The sequence below is a fragment of the Pelecanus crispus genome, chromosome 8 (assembly GCF_030463565.1).
Source record: "Pelecanus crispus isolate bPelCri1 chromosome 8, bPelCri1.pri, whole genome shotgun sequence".
Lineage (NCBI taxonomy): Eukaryota > Metazoa > Chordata > Aves > Pelecaniformes > Pelecanidae > Pelecanus > Pelecanus crispus.
In genome coordinates this window covers 38,330,569-38,349,394 of record NC_134650.1, presented here as the reverse complement: position 1 = coordinate 38,349,394, position 18,826 = coordinate 38,330,569, and the positions used below count along the sequence as shown (strand labels likewise).

The following is an 18,826-nucleotide window of genomic DNA, read 5'->3' as shown; positions in this document are numbered from 1 at the left end:
AACAGGAAGTCCTTCACAAATGATTCCATACTATATTGATCAAGGTAAGTGTTAGAAAACTACCATTTCCCCTACATACAAAAATACAGACTTTTTACCACTATGAAGACATGATCAGAAGAGTACCATGAAAATCCATAGAGTTCAAATCTTCAAATATCAGAAAGAAAAGAGACAGAAAGACAACTAAATAAAAAAAATTTACAAAAAGTATTGTGCCCATATACGAAAGACTAGAAAAGCAAAATTACATTTAAAATTGATAAATACACTATTTAAATTATGCTATAACAGTATGGACTTTGAAAACAAGATTGCTTTCTGCATTGCAAGACATTACAATTCTTCAGCTTGTGTTTTTTGTGTAGCATGAAAACCAACAGAAAAGAAGCACACAACATACTGAAAAATCATTACTGGTGTAAAAACAAGTCGGAGGTTACGTTTTCTTGTAGAGTTACCTTGCCTTTGAAACTGGTCAAGCATTAACAGCACAACTTTCACATACAGAGCTGGAAGATGCTACACTTACACATGTGAGTTACAGCTGTTGATACTGAGGGGACAGTGATCACAGCTGGTAGGTACCGCTACAGAAAGCATCTATTTCATCAGCTGGCCTTGTGTGCAGTTTGAGAACTTCAAAAACACCTACCAAAATAATGTGAAATTGCTTCAAGGCTGTAAATTGTCTCTGTATGAACATTTGCTAACTTGTGATATTCTTCAAATCCTTGATCGGGATTTGGTGAAAAATGGGTACCTGATCTGCAGTCCCCTAAGTCAGTGGGGAATTTTGCCTGAGTAAGGACAACAGTCAGGTTCTGCATTTACACATAGAGTACGCTTGTGAGATTTTCCTTGGCAAAACATTAATTCTTACTTCCAAAGCAAAATACCAACGGTATTACACAGCAGACTTGTGCTCATATGATACAAAGGCAAATTGCATCCCCTTTGCTCAGTCCGAGATGGAATTCTAACCCACTATTTCAACTAATACTTCTGAGCTGTTCACAGTTACCAATCTGTCCGTATAGGACCTATATCCCCGAGGGATAAAGTCTTTCGGTCAGGCCTGGATCCTCCTCCCTCAGACACCATAAATCATAAATTATGAGCTAGAAGCAGAATGTTTAGATTACGCCTGCTGTGTTTTTCTGGAGGACCCAGAATCAGCACCGAGGATACAGCTATCCCACACTGAGCATCTCCTTACACAACTCTCAAGGAAAGAAATTTGGAGTACCTTCTAGCACACATCAGCAACCTGCTTCATCTCCATCTTTCAGGTAGCAGCTGGAGGCAGAACAGAGCAGAAGTGATACAATCTTTTCATTCGCCATGGTATCAGATTTACTATTTAGTGCACAAAAGGAAAGCAATGACTACAGTAGCCATAAAACTGGTATTAGTGGAAACAAAGCACAATGAAGCCGGAAATGCATTAGTGACTCACATTACAAAAATAGTGTTTACTGGTTTAATAAATTTACATCTCTCTTTTTGTGAATGACAAGTGTTTATACCACACATGGAAGGCACACTAGGTGAAGCAGTTTTTCGGTATTTGTTTACAATTCTGTGAAAAGACATACAAAGTGTCAACTTTCAAATCAAAATTGAGCATTATAATGAGAAATAAATACATACTTTACTATTTTATTGTGGGTTCCTGAACCCTTACAAACTTCAACATATACAAATAGTTTCAAAATGACACTAACACAGAAGAGAGTAAGTCTAGACAGATACAATGATTAGCTAAGTCATTTGTTATATTAGGTTATAAATGTTGTGTCTTAAGTATAGAAATCATTTAAAAATGCAATAAATTGGCCACAATATATAAATCAAAGTATTTTCTTACTCCAGAACTGTGATGTATGAGTTAAAGCTGGATGAACTGTAGTGCTAAGATACACTCTCCCTCCACAATATCCAACAAGTAGAAACCAGTAAACATTCAAGATTAAAGTATAAACAGTAGAAAAATGAAGGTAGCAATTGTTGTAATAAAAGGGTGCTAGCCAGAACCACTTGAACCTGTAGACATCAGGATAAATGTAACATTACTAAAAATATTTAGACAATACTATTTTGGGGATTAAAAGGTTACCAAAAGTGATAAACCAGCCTAGTTAAGAGAGGGTATCTCCTTTCAGACACATGAAGGTTTTAATTAAATATGTCTGTTAAGACATTTGTCCAAAGCAAAACAAATACAATACCCTGAAAATTTCCCATACTCTACACAATAGTCGTGACAGTCAGAAGAGGCAGATGTCATATTTCATTCTGTTACTCACATCCAGATGTTATTAACATAGCTGTAGGGACCAGCCCCAATCAAAAAAATAAGAAAAACCCCAGATACTCTGTGAATATGATCTGGCTATTGCTTTTTGAAATGCTGCTATGTCCTCACTCTGAATTCATGAAGATAGTTTCCATATCCTTCCATATATGCTAACTGGCTTTTTAAAATTTTACCCATTAAGTCCCTGGTATACAGATAAAACCTTCATAGTAAACACAAAGCTCTATGTTATAAATATGTCAATCAAGGTAACTATGTATATTGTATATAAAATTATATATCTTCTGTTTGCCAAGTATAATTTAAAAAGGAATATCTGTGGCTAGTCATAAAAAAATATTTATTAACCCATAGAGATTAAAAGGCAATTTCACTAACTCATCCATCCAGCACATTTGAAAGAGCTGCACTGGGATTCTGGATCGGTGACTTTATCTAATCACGTTTTCATGATAAATAGACAACTTTCATTTCTGGGCATATATAAGAACACTTTTGAAAGCTGCATATCCCAAAAGAAAATCAGATTGTGTTGTACACTCTAAATAAAAGGCTATCATAAATCACAGTGTAAGCAGATTTTTAAAGATTATTTTAGAATACAAATGGTTAAATTATAGACAGATTTTTAAAAAAAGACAATGCAAAAATAAGACCAAACCAACAAAGGAACCCTTTCAGGTTGGACAGCACCGCTTTGACCCTGTCAAACAGATCTATCCAGGTGGCCAAGTGGCTAACAGGGAAAACAATATACGAGGAAAAATGCTGAAATGGCATTCAGAGATTTCCTGAATATTTGTATAAATTCCTTTTTAACCAACTCCCTCGGTTAAAATAAAGAGGGGAATATGGCATAATTTCTACAAACTATTTTCAAACATTCTGCTGGGTTTTGTACCCATTTCATTTTTAAACTACTACTTTTGTTGCCATTAAAATTCACATACACATATCTATCTGCACAGCCTTTCTGAGCTTTGTTGGCCCTCCAAGCAATCCATTATTTTATGCTATAAACAACAAGAACTAAGTACCCAATTTTCAGAAATGCTACATGGCGACTTTACCCATTTCAGTGGGACTGCGCAGAAATTAGTCTGAAACTACTGATACTTTCTTCTAGATACACTGAACCCTTCTGATGCAAGCATCTACGTCCTGCAGGTCCCTGGGAACTGACTACTACGCTTCAGCTGAGCAGAAGTGATTTGATAATCACTCCAATTTGTCAACATGCCTCAGGTTTTAAGATGCACCATTAACAATGTCAGTGTAGAATCTCTCCAACTGTATCACACAGGAACAGAGAAACACTTCTACACGTACTTTTACTACTGATTCAAGGTATCTCTCCTTCGCTATAAAGCGCGGAAGCAATCTTTCCCTCTGCAGTTGGGCATTATTAAATCATTTTGAAAGCACTGGATTATTAAGCGACAACTCTGGGTTTCTCTCTCCTTCGCACCCTTTAGCATATCTCAAATTCATGATCAGATTGTGCCTGCTTTTTTATTTATCCTAAATACCTGCTGAAGATGTTTGGCTCCAGAGCTTTCAGCGTAAAACCTGTTGTTTATGCTCTGATTTTCATGTACAAAGCTATTCAGTATCTCATCTGAGTGGGAGAGAGGATATCTTCTACACTGTTTGAATCGCTATTAAGTTTGGGGTTTTTTTAAGTTATGCCCTAAAAACATGATTCTTTCTTATGTTGGGTTGCTGGTTTGTTTTTTGGCTTTTGTTGTTTTCCCTCCTCTCCCCCCTGCCCCAAAAGAGAACAAGCAGGAGTGTTTACAAAGTTGTCATGAGACAAGAAAATAACAGGTACAGAGCAAGGACTAAGGAAGAGGGGGGAAAAAAGGGTTGCATTAATAAAGCCATGTATTAGATAAGCATTTTCTGTGTCTGCAAATCCCCAAAATAGCACAAAGGTGACAAATATCAAATTTGTTTAGGGACCTTAAAGTTGATGGAAAACTAGTGGTTAATTCACTTGTAACAGTCCACATGCAGCTTGTAGCAGATCAATTCTCCTGCTGTGTTCCACAGCAATTTAAGAGCCAGTAAGTCTGCTGTGTTAGGAAAGGGCAATCATCATATGGTACAAAATAATTCGGGGGGGTAAAATAAGATTATCTTAGGGAAAACTGGAAACTTTCCCCAGTTTTCCCCTCTTCTTTCTAGAATCAACAATGAAATACAGACAGCTAAAACAATTGTAGATTGTATCATGAATGCACAGTGAAACACATGTGACAAAGCCTATGAAGCACCACCCCACATTACGGATTTTATTTAAATTCACATGCAGGAGACCTAAGCGAAAGATAAGAAGCTGCTTCCAAGGCACAGCTCATTGCTGATGCCACGCTTCTGAATACAAAGCCCATGATGAATAGCACAGACTGAAATATGGGCATCAAATCTCTAGAGCCAGTACCTTGTCTCTCAAAAAAGGCAGAAGTAGGTGTATCTCTAATCCTCTCAACCTCTAAGCACGTGGCTCCTATCAGAAAGCTTACACAGAAACACATGCAGTATACCAGCTAGCTTCCAAAGTCCTAGGGGAAAGAATAAAATTTCCCCCAGCACATCCAGTCCAAACATCATAAACTGTCATAAAAGGGAAGAGTACCATATTTAAGCAAAAGGACGTTGGACACAGTATTCTTATCTTCCTTACATTGAAGCAGACACCATACAGATCAATGAAGAAGGCTTAATGAAAATTAGATTATTAAAACCTAAGATAGATGAGGCACAAAGATATGAAATGAAAGGAACAAGTGGAGAGTAAGAAGGAATCAGCTCTACTAAGAAGCGATGAAACTGTCAAATCGGTTCTTAATTATGGTTTTAGAAACTTGTATCGTAGGCAGTTTGCACATTGTTACAGGAATGTATGATAAACTTGAACTAAGGCTGACAAAACTGAGCATACATACCATTAAAAGGAAAACATATATTCTCACAACACTACACAACAGTTATTACGCTGTTGCTCCAATCTTATCTTATGCTTTAATTAATCTTTTCATGTCTGTGCAGAGGTTTCAAAATTTACCGTCATGTCTACATGCAGAAATACATGGAGATTGCATGTCTGAGGGCTTAGTTTGATGAAAGAGGACTAATCAGAACCATTACAGTTTTGAGTATCTCATTCTTACAAGGTTCAGCTGTTTACCTTTAATTTAGTTTTATTTACAGTGGGGTTTGAGTCCCTTTATGGAGCTAAACAGCACTCTCAAGGACTAAAAGAAATTATCTCTATATGCTCAGCAATTACAAGCAAGACTAACTGGCTGGGAGAAGCAATTTAATGTCACTTTTCTAAGCAAGTTTCAAAAATAAAAAAATTAATTTTTTTAACCTATTTTCTTCCCTCAGCGCTTTTTGACAATGACTGCAGTTTGGATAACAGTCTTAAAATATTATCACCTCTTCAACACATCGTGTAAAATTAAGTCAGGGAGGGGGAGAATCAACCATGTATATATCATATGATGCTAATGTTTCAAATTTAGTTGTCTCTCACAGCTACTTTATTTCCCTTCTATATAATCCAAATAGTAAATAATGTCTCAGTAGAGTAATAAATGCTTAACTTAGATTTTTAGAAAGTATATACTGTACAACACTAGAATCATCTTTGGTCCCCAAAATAAGGAAATTACAAATTTACATTTGTTCTTCTGTTTTACAACGTGTATCAGATAGTATTTTTTAAATTAAAATTCTCTTTGAATTCTACCCTGAAAGCTGTGCTAAGCTTAAGTCATGATGTAAGTAATAAATAATGGCATATGGTTCTCAGCTCAAGAAAACTTATTTCACATGTAAAAACACTTTCATTCAGGTATACTATACTACATGATTAAGTATTACACTGTATTAGAATTATTAACTGTATCATTCTGCATTTGTCAATCCAGCTAAAAGATAACCAAAGCTTTTCATGATCTCACTCCAGAAAAAGCTCTGTGAAGTTATCCTGTTTCTAGGTTAAGGAAAGGTGTAGGGATTTGAAAGATACCAAATTCATAACCTCACAGATGCACAGACCTCCCACGCCTCTGCAAAACCAGAATCAGTACAGGGAGTAGAGGAGCGGGGAGCACCATTTCAGTCCTTGTCATTAACCAGCAAATAGGATACACTCCTAAATGAGGAGCCTTTGCTATGCATCACCTAACTTCTGTTCCTTGATTTCAGATGAGGGTTTCACTCTAAAAGCATCGATCTTCTGGAGGAATGTCAGTTTACAATTCCAGTCTAGACATGCTTGTGCTACTTTTTAAAAGGCTCTTTTAATAATTGACAATATCCACAACCCCTCCTTGCAAACTTTGCCAATACTGGGCAGAGTGCTGAAAAACAGCAGGGCTGTAACAACTGTACTGGCAATAATAAACTTCGTTATTTCATACCACACTGAACATGGACCTGTCATTTACTATTCATGAAATGCACAGTAATCCCGGTGAGACACCGCCTCAATAAAATGTCTATGTTCTAAACCCAGCAACAGAGGTTGGCTTATCGATCTTTTTTTTGAACTGGTGTTCCCTTTGGCATTAACTTTCAATGAAGGACAATAAAATGTTACTATAGTAACTGGTACACCATTACTCATTTTCTTTAACCTCATTAGTAACTCTTTCTGAATTTTAATCTGCATCTTAGCCACTAAGGTGAAATGCACTGTAGACACCAGTAAATTGAAAATGAAAAGACATCAGTTTTGTCACCATTTTTTCACACATCAAAATAATTCTCTGTGCTTGATTCAAACATTGCAGCGTTAGGTTCACACCTGTCACTATCCCAGTTCCTCCGGTATTAAAAAAGCCCAGGCACTTCTTTTAACCTTCTGTTTGGTATAACCTGTTTTTCATACTTAAAAGTGACCTATTGTGACGTATTACCATTTGTTCTTAAGTCTCCAGTTAACTGCATTCATCCACTTAAGAGTACAGCTGCATAAGAACACAACGCAAAAAGTGTTCAAGTCAAATGCAAGACAAATTCAGGAATACATGGCATACAGTTCCGCTAATTTCAGAGATTTCATTGGCTTACACCAGAAAGGAATTCAGCTCTGGAGGTCTTCTCCCCTGCACATTTTCTTCACATAACATGCAGACATGCATATGCCAAATAATGGGCTACATAGATAAAAACACCCATCAAAAAAATGAGAAAAATATCAAGGGACATCTTCCTAACAATGTTATGACATTGCCTAACTGATTACAGCAGCATTCAAGTTTTGAGTAGAGAAAATATCCTTCTCTTCACTAGAAGTACAATTAAACTAAGAAAACTTCAGTTAGGTAAAACAACTATTTCTAAAGAAATCAATACAACCATATTATCCTCCAATTATCTAAACTCATCTTCCAAAGAAATATTAGGGGAAAAAAATTGCAGAAACACCCAATTAAAAAAAAAAAAACCCACAGTTTTACCTACTACCAACAGTTTTAATTTTTGAAGAAACAACCAACCCTCCAAAAAGGAAAATATTTATCTTACATGAATCACAATGTTGCAACCTTAGAAACACTTTCTAAGCACATCATAATTTTTTCCTAGTTCTTGCTTACCCAAGGCTTCTCAGAAAGGTTGAACCTTAAAAAAAACCAAGCAAACAAACAAACAAAAAAAACCCCCAGAAAACAGAAAAAAGCTATGACTGTAATGCAGGTCTATTGGATGACAGCCCCTTCTTTCTCTACTGTGCCTCTCAACCCCCTTTTCTCCACCCTGCCTCCCAAGCATGTTTCTTTTCCCATTTTGGAATGAAAAACAGAATGTATCCCAACATTAGCAGAAAACTACATACTTCCACTTGATGCATTATGGTGACCATTCGGTAAACATGATAATTTTGCACAAGTTCAGATCTGGCCAAGGCCACGCATGAACTGAATATGGCAATTTCAGAGTAACCCACAGGGTAACTACCTCAACACTATATCCATCAACCAAAAAATGTGAAATGGTTGTCCATTTCGGCTATGTAAGTGCATCAACAGTGAAACTGCAGGAGACCTTGCAGATGAGAATTGAGCTGCACTGCCAAGGCTGCATGAGGATAGCTACAAAAAGTTTGTTGGACACGATACATGGCTAAAGTTATTGCTATTTGCCCCTCACTTCCTTTTCGTGTTAAATTTACTTTTGGTGGACTTCTTTCTTATATTAACCAAGCAATGTAGTGCTGGTCTTAGTGTTTACTAAAGATGAAGAAACAGAAGATGTACATTCAGAGGTTGCACTTGGGAGAGGGAAGAAAAGTACTGTGCAGTTAATCCAAAACAATTACATGCTGCAAAACATATATATATTATATATTATATAAGATATATAATATATGTATATATACGTGGATGTCTTAAACAGATCTTGCTTTTGAACGACCAACATTTACTGCCTTCATGACAACAGCTTCTGACTCAATCCATCTCTGCACATATGCAGGGCTGGGCATTCTTTGCCACCATCTGATCTTCCTTTTCTTCCTTAAATAAAGAAAAACCCCTTTATTCCATGAGGGAGTTAAGCACTTCTTTTCCCTTTGCAGTCCCATTTGAATGTCGCTTTCATGCATCCAGACGCTGAATCTCAGGGCGATGATCTACTTCTCTGGATTCTGTCCGAGCACGTATGTAATCACTGGTCTGCCGACTACTTTGTTGTCTGCTGTTCATTCGCCACTTTTTAATAGCTAAGTATGTGTTCACAGCATACACTGCCATTGCCAAGAAACCAAATATCTACAAGAAGTAGAAAGAATTGTCAAAGACAATTTTTGAAAACAAGAACAATAGTAGTTTCACAACAAATTCCTCAGAAACTTAGTTTTCTACTTTATTTGCACTGACAAATCATCATGGACTGTAAAATTGATGGTTTTCTTCTTCAATGAGTTAGAGAATCTGCAAAAGCAACTCAGATCAACGATCCCAGAAAACAAAGTTCTCTGTTTACAAACATGACAATTAAATTCTGCAACGCAACTTCAATGGAAGAACCTCTTGTGAAGAAGAATACAGCTCTTCATCCAACAGTTCATTCCTCAGGGTGCACTTAATAGTGAATGAATGACAAGAGAACAAACAGATGACCAGTCCAGACCATCAAGACTGGAGAAGGAGCAAATTTGCAGTTTTCCTATATGCTTCTGCAGAACTGTTACAAGATTTTCAATGTCCAGGTTTGGGGCAGACAGGGGCAGAAAAAAAATAAAAGGTTGCCAACTCAAACACAAAATTAATTTGCTTGACCTCACTGTTCTAGATTTAAAATCTTGAAGTACTACTATGCTCACTCCACAGAACAAAAATTATCTGTAGTGAGCAAGAAGAATTCAGCAAATTATGTGTAAGCAGCTCCAACTTCTTGTGAATTTTTGGCTCTGTCTTTTCCGTAGGCTTGCAATATAGAGCGCTATCATCTAAGCTAGCTATAGAGAAAGAAGCAAGGCAAGTTCAACTGTTAAGTGTTCTCTGCAAGTCATTTTCCTGTTTGTTGTTGCCTCAAGACAAACAAGTCAAAGGATGTCAATACTTTCTAAAACAGAATTAGTGTATAGCCAACTGTAAAATTAGAAGTAAATTGCAGTGGCAAAGGCAACAGGAGCATTCAATGAACACGAGGGAAAAGTTATTCTTAATTTTAATAGAAGATAAGAGTCATATATAAAGAAGTTCAAATTCTTACCACAGCAGCAATTTCTGCTCCAGTTTTATGGTTTAAAGCAGCAAGTACTACAGAGGCAATGAAAAAGAAGAAAGTGCTGAGTCCAGTGTTGACCAGATCCTAAAAAAATAAATTCATTAGCATTACTAAACAATGATTCTTTGCTCACTTTCATTAGAAGTGATGACAGAAGAAGGTTAGAACAAGAACTATAGCAACACTTTCCCACTTTCTACACAGTTTATCACTTATACAAAAGACGGCAAAGATTATTACACAGGAAACGTAGCATGTGTGCGCATTCGTCTGTGAACTAAAGTCAAATAGCAGGTACATATAAAGCACCAGTGGAGGTTCTGGATGCGTTACCTCAATTTCTACTGGGTTTATTAGAAAAGTATTGTCAGCGTAAACAGTGAGTAAAGTTGTTCTACCTCAGCTGATGCTGAAGTAACCTGAATATCAAGCTTTAGCACTCCAGGAACCCCTTGCTCTCTTTCACGTCACAACAGTGCCCCATGCACTGCCCGGTAACAGTCATGAATTTTACTACAAATTCTTTGAGGCCTTTATTGTAAAAAAACTGCATGTCCCGTGCTATTTCTATAACACCTGCCCGTATTGTGAGGATACACAGATTTTTACGTATTTATTGCATAAAATTGATGTTTCAAGCAGACATTTTAGAACATATTCAGAGCAACACCCTAGGGGTACCTACGTTCAGGGAAAATTCTTGCTTTGCTCCAAGCACAGAAAAATGACAGGCAACACGCAATTCAGTTATACATAGGCTGCATACGTCGCTTAGTGTTCAGATGATTATGCTGCCATGCCTTACAAAAAGCAGGGTCATTAACATAGCATTGGAACGTAAGTAAGAATTCTGAATGGCAGCTATTAGCACAAGAATAATTATGCCAATACAAGACTATCTGATCAGACTGGAGGAAAAAAATTCAAGAGCTGGAACTTTAACAGAAGAAATAAAGTGCTAGATTCATTAGGGACTAGCTGTTCAGTATGTTACTCAGGGCATCTTTCACAATTTTTTAAAATATTTCATACATATGTACACTGCACTATACATACACTACAGAGATGTAGGAAATAACAGACTACCATGATAACTGAATGAATAGGTGAAGTCAGGGAGCAAGGAGGGGTGGGGAAGAATCAGGGAATGGCAGTTCAGCACAAATATCCTGAAGGAACATGAAATCAGTGAGAGGTGAACAGTATCATAGCCAAAAGGGATGGAAAGAAAACCTGTATACAAGTTTGCTGTGCAACTTACAGTTTTGAGTTAAAGAAAAAAAAAAAAAACCCAAAAATACACTGAACATGCCAACTCCCACCATTAAAAAAAAATCCCATCACCACTCTTTAAATAGTATTCAAGGACTAATTGACAAATTTGTTCTACTTGACTCTCTTCTTTCACATGCGAGTCAGGCTCACTTCTCTGTTCCTGCTCCTCCACTTACTACAAGTATAATTTTATTTTTTGATTTTTTTTTCTATTTTCCCCAAAGTGCATCTTGTAAAGTGCTGTAAGAAGCTAGGCTGAAGATATAAATCTAAACTTATTCCCTGGGTATGAATCCCATGACTGTGTTCCAGCTACATAGCACAAAGACATTGAAAGGACCGTTGTCATCCAGCCACCCCCAAAACATGTTTTTCTAGCCATAATTTGAGAATGCTTTAGAAAGTAATTGTAAAAACTGAAAGTTTCAGCCACTGTGTTATTCACAGGGAAAACTATTTTGAGGGTACTGACTTAGCGACAGCTGGTTATCAAAATTAAGCATACCTGGGGATAAACTGTATAAGGTATCACTGTGGCCTGATCCTCGTCTAAAAGGGGGACTTTCCCAAGAAATCGGAGAGGCTTCCACTGCTCACTGCTATATCCACCCACATGTTCAGATTTCATGAGCCCAGTAAGACCCAAACTGTCTTACCAAACAGTAAGGAAACAGGAGCAAACTGTGGGTCTCAAACTCCTACCATCTTTTCACCTGCCAGTGTATAATTAGAGATACTTTTATCTCTCTTCAAGCTCACTGATACAGATGTTATCTGGCACTTACGGCATCAAACAACATTGGAGTTTTATTAAATAATTATTGTAATTTTAATGATATAATTTCTTGCCTTGTGGAGATAAATGTAAGAAATAGAGATATTAGAAAACAAATGGCGTTTCACAATTTCTCCAAGTACCCTCTTTTCCAACTCTGAGTTTAGCAGCTCTACTGTGCTTCCAGGGTTGCCAACAAGAGCTGTGGTTCTCATCTGTACAAACTTTTTTTCACTAGAGGGGAAATCTCACTATATATGACAACAGATACCAGACTCAACAGTATTCAACATTTTCATCAAGTCTGCAGAGTAAACATATGTACATCACCAAAAATGCTGAAACTAAATACTGAGGAGAGGGCAGCTATGCTCTTGAATAATTAAAAAAAAAAATTTAAAAAAAAGATTTAATTCAACCCAAGGTTAAGTTGTGTATTTTACTACCAGAGTACATTTGCCACCTACAGAATGGAGACAAAATGCTAGAAGAAATAACTCAGAAGAACTTAGAAATTACAATAGGTAAGCATCTCAACATGTGATGCCATAACAAAAAAAAAAAAAAAAAAAAAAAAGAGAAAAAGCACTTATACATTCCTTTGGACATATGGACACGATAGGTGTAAGGTGGTAATCTTACCTTTGCAAGGGACACTGGAATGCTGCATCCTGTTCCGGTATCCACATTTTTAAAAGTATGTTGAAAAATTGGACAGGGTACAGAGAAGAGCCACAGAAGTTATTTGAAAGGAGGAGAAAATTTCTCACAGTATGAATCAGAGAACCTAAACTGCTTTGAATATTAAAGAGATTGAGCTGTGTACATGAAGAATCCAGTGTTCAAATAATCAAAAAATACTAGCTGTTTTAAAAGTTTAGCATAGAAAAGCACAACAAAATTAATAGTGTAACAAAATTAACAGCTGCAAAGTTAAGACAAAAGTCACATCCAAAATGAGGTAAGTTTTAATCGTAAGGGAGCTAACCATCATAACAACCACAGATGTGCTTAATATTCCACCTTTTCACTTCTTATAATCCAGATTGTGTTTTTTCAGACACGCATTTTGTACTTTAGTACCATACTTAAAGACTAAGTAGATGGCACATAATGCTCTATGATTTATGGGGTCAGATATGCTTATTAATTAATCCTGATGACCTCTGACCTTCTGAATTGGTCAGCTTGATCATCTTGCCAAAGGAGAATAGTATAAGCAAGATAGCTAGACCTAGCCACAACATGACAGACACTATCATCTAATTCCATGCTACAAATTGACTTGAAGGTTTCCTGTAAGAAGTTTGAGATACTGCAGAATATGAAATACTGATGAAATTAGACTGCTGGTGCCGTTGTCATGACCTTTCCAGGAAACCAAAGATACAAGTGCATTAGAAACTTTGTCATCATCACTGGCATTTTATTTTATTGTACTCTTTACAAAGAATACCAATTTTCTCCTTGCAAAAAAAATCCAACAATTCCAATCTAAAGACTTGATTCCATCTTGAGGCTCCAATTTATTAATTTCTGCAACTCCGTTTTCCCTGTTTAGGTCAAAACCTTTTAATGCAATTAATAATTGGGTCATACACTAAGGCTGGTTTCTTAAAAAGCTAAAACTACCACAATCTTTTATATTCACAGATCAGACTGTTTGGAGCTTAAGGAGCAATGACACTTGTAACACTGTCATATAATGGTAACATCACAGATGCAAATATTGGTGGAGCTTTTTAATCCAAAATTTGTTACTTACTAGTAAGATCAGAAAGGTAAGAAAAAATACAACGGTTTTGGAAGAACAGTTTGGAGCAGAAACAAAAGAGAATGAACTACAGCAAGAATTCAAGAAGTAAAGGACACTCCCTAAAATAATGTAGCTTTTTTCCACATAAAAGAAAATTAATAACCGTGACAATAAAAAGCATAAACTAATTGAAAAAAGATGAGCCATTTCAAATCTGGCCATGATGTAGCCGAAGTTCTTGCTATTATATTTATAGACAAAGTAAAAACCACATCACACAGATAGAAGAATTTCTGCTGAAATTACAGCAACCTCATGAGACAGTATGCTGTGCCATAAAACACTGTACAAAGCTGCCATCCATAACAGAGAATAAAATCTATGAGCTGAATCAAATCCACTCTAGACTGCTGCTGCTCCCTTTGTCCTTTCCAAAACGATTTAAAAATGAAAGACTGACTTCTGGTCACTTCTTAGTTATTCTCCAGTCATTCTGTTCAGTTCCCAATGGTCCTATTAGTCCAAAGGAGAGCATCCAAGGACACGTATTTGCTACTGCCATCACAGCCAGCTGTCCCACCCAGAAGGGGCATAAGGGGCATCTTAACTTGTGGATGAAGATGGGTTTATGCCAAGACAGCATTTTCTACTAAAATAGACAGGGTGAGGCTTTTTTCTGCTGATTCTGCTGTAATGGTGGGAAACTCCAGAAAAGAAAAGTGGACAGCATCCTACAGTCTTTTGTTTTTAAGGGTCTGGGCAGGTATGGTTCCTGGATTAATGGGGATGGAGAAGCTGAATTAGTGCTATGAATGAGAGGTCTGTTAACAGACCTGAAAACTCCCATTAAGTAATTCCTGAAAGCTGCAAGGGATGTCCACTTTGAAAGCTTCTTTTTAGTCCTCCAGTTTGGCACATTACCAGGAGTTGGCTCTGATGCTCAGCTGTCAGTAATAGTCACGTGCCTTTATCCATCACCCTCCATGGCTTCACGCACGCAAACTTTTAAGACACATTCAATCAAAATACGCACTCTGCTTTTTTATCCTGTATTTCCTGGTGAAAAGGCTGCACAAGTGACCAGATACTATTTAAAAAGGACACAGTACCATATTGCAATTGTAATTTTGTTTATACAAAAACATGACAATTAAACTGGTGGTTGCTTTTGTCATTTGCTTTCTGCAATCCAAGAGTTTACATTTAGATGGAGTTTAAAGTAGCTAAATGAATGTAATCTGGAAAAGAACGCTGCACATTTCAACAGCTTGACTTTGTCACAAAAGGTGACAGAACTTAGCAGCCTGCTGCTGTCCAGGTTATTTTCCACAAAAGAGAGAGCTCAAAGTTAACATTTCCTTCTATGTCTGTTTGGGTTTTGGTGGTTTGTTTTTCAGTTGGCGGGGGGAAGGGAGGGGAAGTGTGGGTTTTGTCTTACAAGGCCCCTAATTTTTCCTCCAACCAGTACTTTACTTGCAAGGTTTGGGAACTTTTTCCCTTGTTTCTATACAAAGCTATCAAGTTTACAAACATACCAGTCAGTCCTCTAAACCAAGCACCTCTGGTTAAACTCCCATAATTTTACTCTATAATCATGTTACTAAACATTGTATGAGCATTTTGCTCCACAATTAAAAATAGAAACACAATTTCTCAAGCAGAAATAAGTCCTAGGTAGAAAGAACATAATCAACTCTATGAGCATAAATTCCCATCTCTTTTTTTTCCTCCTTTATTTAGGCTTACATAGGTACGGGAGCCTTTATTCAAATGCTAGATTCCACTACTCCAAGACTTAAATAAGCATCGTTACCCCCTGATAAAGTAGTTCGTGACCAACGATTTCAGAAATACGTTGGTGATCCAGAGGGCTGGATTCACGCCGTGCACACAGAGATATCTTACTGCCCATCTCACAAGGTGGGGCTACGAGCGCAGGGCTGCAGGTCCCCGTGGGTCCCCCGTCACACACAGCAGCCCCCAAAGGTCTCTAGCATTCACCTGCAGGTGCTCCTGTTCAGGTGCTCTGATCTGGTCCCAGGTGTCTGGCACTTGCTGGAAATCCATCCTATTTCCAGCATCTCAAGCAAAATATGTAAACCCCCCTGAATTAACACAAGTGACTTTCAAAAACCTTAGTCAGCTCTCTGAAAGGCCAGGGACAAGCTACATTTTCGAAGAAATGGAAGAGGCAGCCTCAAAACCGAGATTCATATGATTTTATTCTTATTTCTACCTATTTCCGAGTTACAATACAAGCTCTGTCAGATGTAGTAACTGCTGTAAATGACAAAACACGTTCCTGGACGAATGCTTCCACAATCCCCATTTTATTTTGGTTTCTTGAAGATCACCTGCCTATTTCCCTCCCAGTTCTTTCTTAGCTGCTCCTCAGTGCTTTCCCTACATATGTTTCCAGTAAGCAGTCCTGCACACAGACAGGCCCAGCAGTTATTGTCACAAAGCAACAGACCTTACTAGCAGTAACAACCAAACCATGTAGTATTTCTCCTATTTAAAACTTGTGTTTGTATTTCTTACAGAATAATGCATCATTGTTTACACCATGCTGCACCAAATGACAACAAGTGTCCATGAAGAGCACTAACCCAGAGGAAATTAATTCTGACAATTTTTTTTATATTTATAAAATACTCATTATTATCCTTAATAGGAATTGCTATTTTGACAGCAGTAAACATAGAAGTGAAGGATGACTATTGAATTTCTCATTCAACAGCTAAGCAAGCCAAAGAAAACCAAGATGTTTTGAAAAAACAGAAGGGGGAAAATATAAATTTAAAAAAAAAAAAAAAAATCAAGATTGCCCTGTGAAGGCCTTTGAACTACAGCTTTGTAATTACACTCTTCAGAGCCAAGGCTGGCACAAGACAGTTTGTCATTTTGGCACCACATCAAGTTTTCTGCCAACTACCTCAGTGTCAGTTGCTTGCACACAAGGTTTCATCGCTGCAACAACTGAAAAAACCCCAACCCTCCACAGGTTATGAAATAAGTTTTCAGGCAGCACAAAACACAACCACTGATCTGTCTTCAAACAGACACACCTGACTCCTCATGCTTCCTCCCTGTAGTAGTGCTTCCCTGGGACTGAGTCCAGGCTAATAAGCCCGACAGAACTCTAATTAGTTTGTGCTGTGCTCAGTCCTGTGCCTCATCTTTCAGGCTGCTCTAGGCTGAAAAACTCTGCATTCAGAACTGCACACACACAAAATACAGTACCAGAGCTCCAGTGGATGTTTAAAAAAAAAAAAAAACGAAATTAAAAAAGCAATGGTCAAAGTCTACTGGAAGATTTCCCCCCCAACATAAATAGTCCATTCTACTGGCCAATTATACAATGATTTACATCTGTAATGACTCAGATTTCTCTCATCATACAAACTCTCATCCAGGAGACACTGTCAAATTTCAGTACTCTCAGCTATTTGCCATCAACTTCTCCCACTCCCCCAGTCATCTCAGTTCTCAGCCCTGAAAAAAAGGTACTTGCAGAATTACAGTGGATCTACTCTGCAGTGACAGTACTTGTCAGAAAGCCTGGCAAACCACATGCAAATTCAACAGAACACCAAAAAGTTACTACAAACACTTCTGTTAACTTTCCTATCCCATCCCTGCGTCTAGAGGGCCATGTCATCCACACTGTTTGGCTGCAAGATCTTAAGGTCTCCCTGTAGAACACATGAGATTCAAATAATGAATTAAAAAAAAAGGGATAATTTAGCCAAACACAAAATTATAGCAAATATTCAGTTATGAGTTAACTCTGAAAACAAACATTTCAAAGCAGCAGCTCATCAGTTAGGCAGGAATCTCTGCTGTGGCGTGCTCGTCATTCCCCTGTGCCACTTGCAAGTCTCCTTGCAGAATAGGCTCCCTTTGAGCTGCGAAGCATAAAGGAAATGGAAATTTCCACTGACAGGTTCCCCAGCTTTTGCATTTTTGCATAATATTGATAGCGCCACACAACACAGACAAGTGACTATTCTTTCATCTTACGGTAACAGACCTGTCTCTTTCCAACACACCCAAGCAAGGTTCTTTTCCGGCCTCACCATCTCCATGTTTCTTTCATATTTACCTCAGGAAAATGTGAAAATGGTTGACAAGTCTCTAATTAGTATCAAAACAAAGCTCTTTCCCCAAAATGCCTAAAAATATATATTAAAAAAAATTTAGTAAATTGGTGTATCTGTTAGATGCTAGTATATACTGATCCGCATTTTCATTCCAACCAGGGATAGACGGTATCAGACAATAGCCACAATGCATTCAAAAGAAGTCTAATTTTAATAAAGTACTAAAGGAAACAGTCCTGTGTTGGACAATAGCAGTTGGTGGCCTGGTACTTTCTAGTATGTAGGATCATTTGAAAGCAAATGGTTTCAAATGGTTCCTAGGAAGTACTGTGTTTAAAGAAAATCTTCTTCCTAAATTTAAGACTATTAAATTCTTTCAAGTACTGTAACAGTCGTCTTCTCACACAGATTCTACAAGCAAAGTTTGAGACTATATAATGGGTATTTCCCTTGTGAAAAGTCATGTATATTTTGTTAAAGCATGTATATTAATGAATTTATACATAAGCAGGAGTGACTTCCTCCTAAAGCATTCAGGAGTGTGAAAGTCTGTTGTTCAGAAAGCAACTCCTGTGATAACTGTGTCATATAAAGAGGCTGCAAAATTATCAAAATAACGATCAAAACACAGGAGAGTACTAAATATTGAGAGGCAAATAACGTATGAATATACATCTAACTTGTAAGGAATAAAATGCCAAAATAAGCCAAAAGAGCATTCAGCCACAACTCTTCATTCTTAAATTTCCTACTAACTTTGCCAAAGTAACCTCCTATAGGTGTTTTATCAGCAGCCTTCAGTCTCCCACTCTGCACATGCAACAGCAGACTACAGCTATCTGACTCCTGCA

The 18,826-nt window shown here is 37.3% G+C and overlaps 2 protein-coding genes across 2 annotated transcripts in view; both read right to left on the bottom strand.

Moving 5' to 3' along the window:
• The window catches only part of DYNC1LI2 (dynein cytoplasmic 1 light intermediate chain 2), a 204,972-nt gene that overhangs the window by 124,183 nt on the left and 61,963 nt on the right, over positions 1-18,826 (bottom strand). The gene's annotated exons all lie outside the window — the stretch shown is intronic.
• Positions 4,451-18,826, bottom strand: part of CMTM4 (CKLF like MARVEL transmembrane domain containing 4) — a 36,775-nt gene continuing 22,399 nt past the window's right edge. The window contains exons 3-4 of the mRNA XM_075715117.1: positions 10,052-10,150; positions 4,451-9,105 (exon numbers count right to left, since the gene is read on the bottom strand). Of these exons, the coding sequence (XP_075571232.1) occupies positions 8,932-9,105; positions 10,052-10,150 (273 nt within the window). The 3' untranslated portion in view covers positions 4,451-8,931. The remainder of the gene's footprint in view (positions 9,106-10,051; positions 10,151-18,826) is intronic.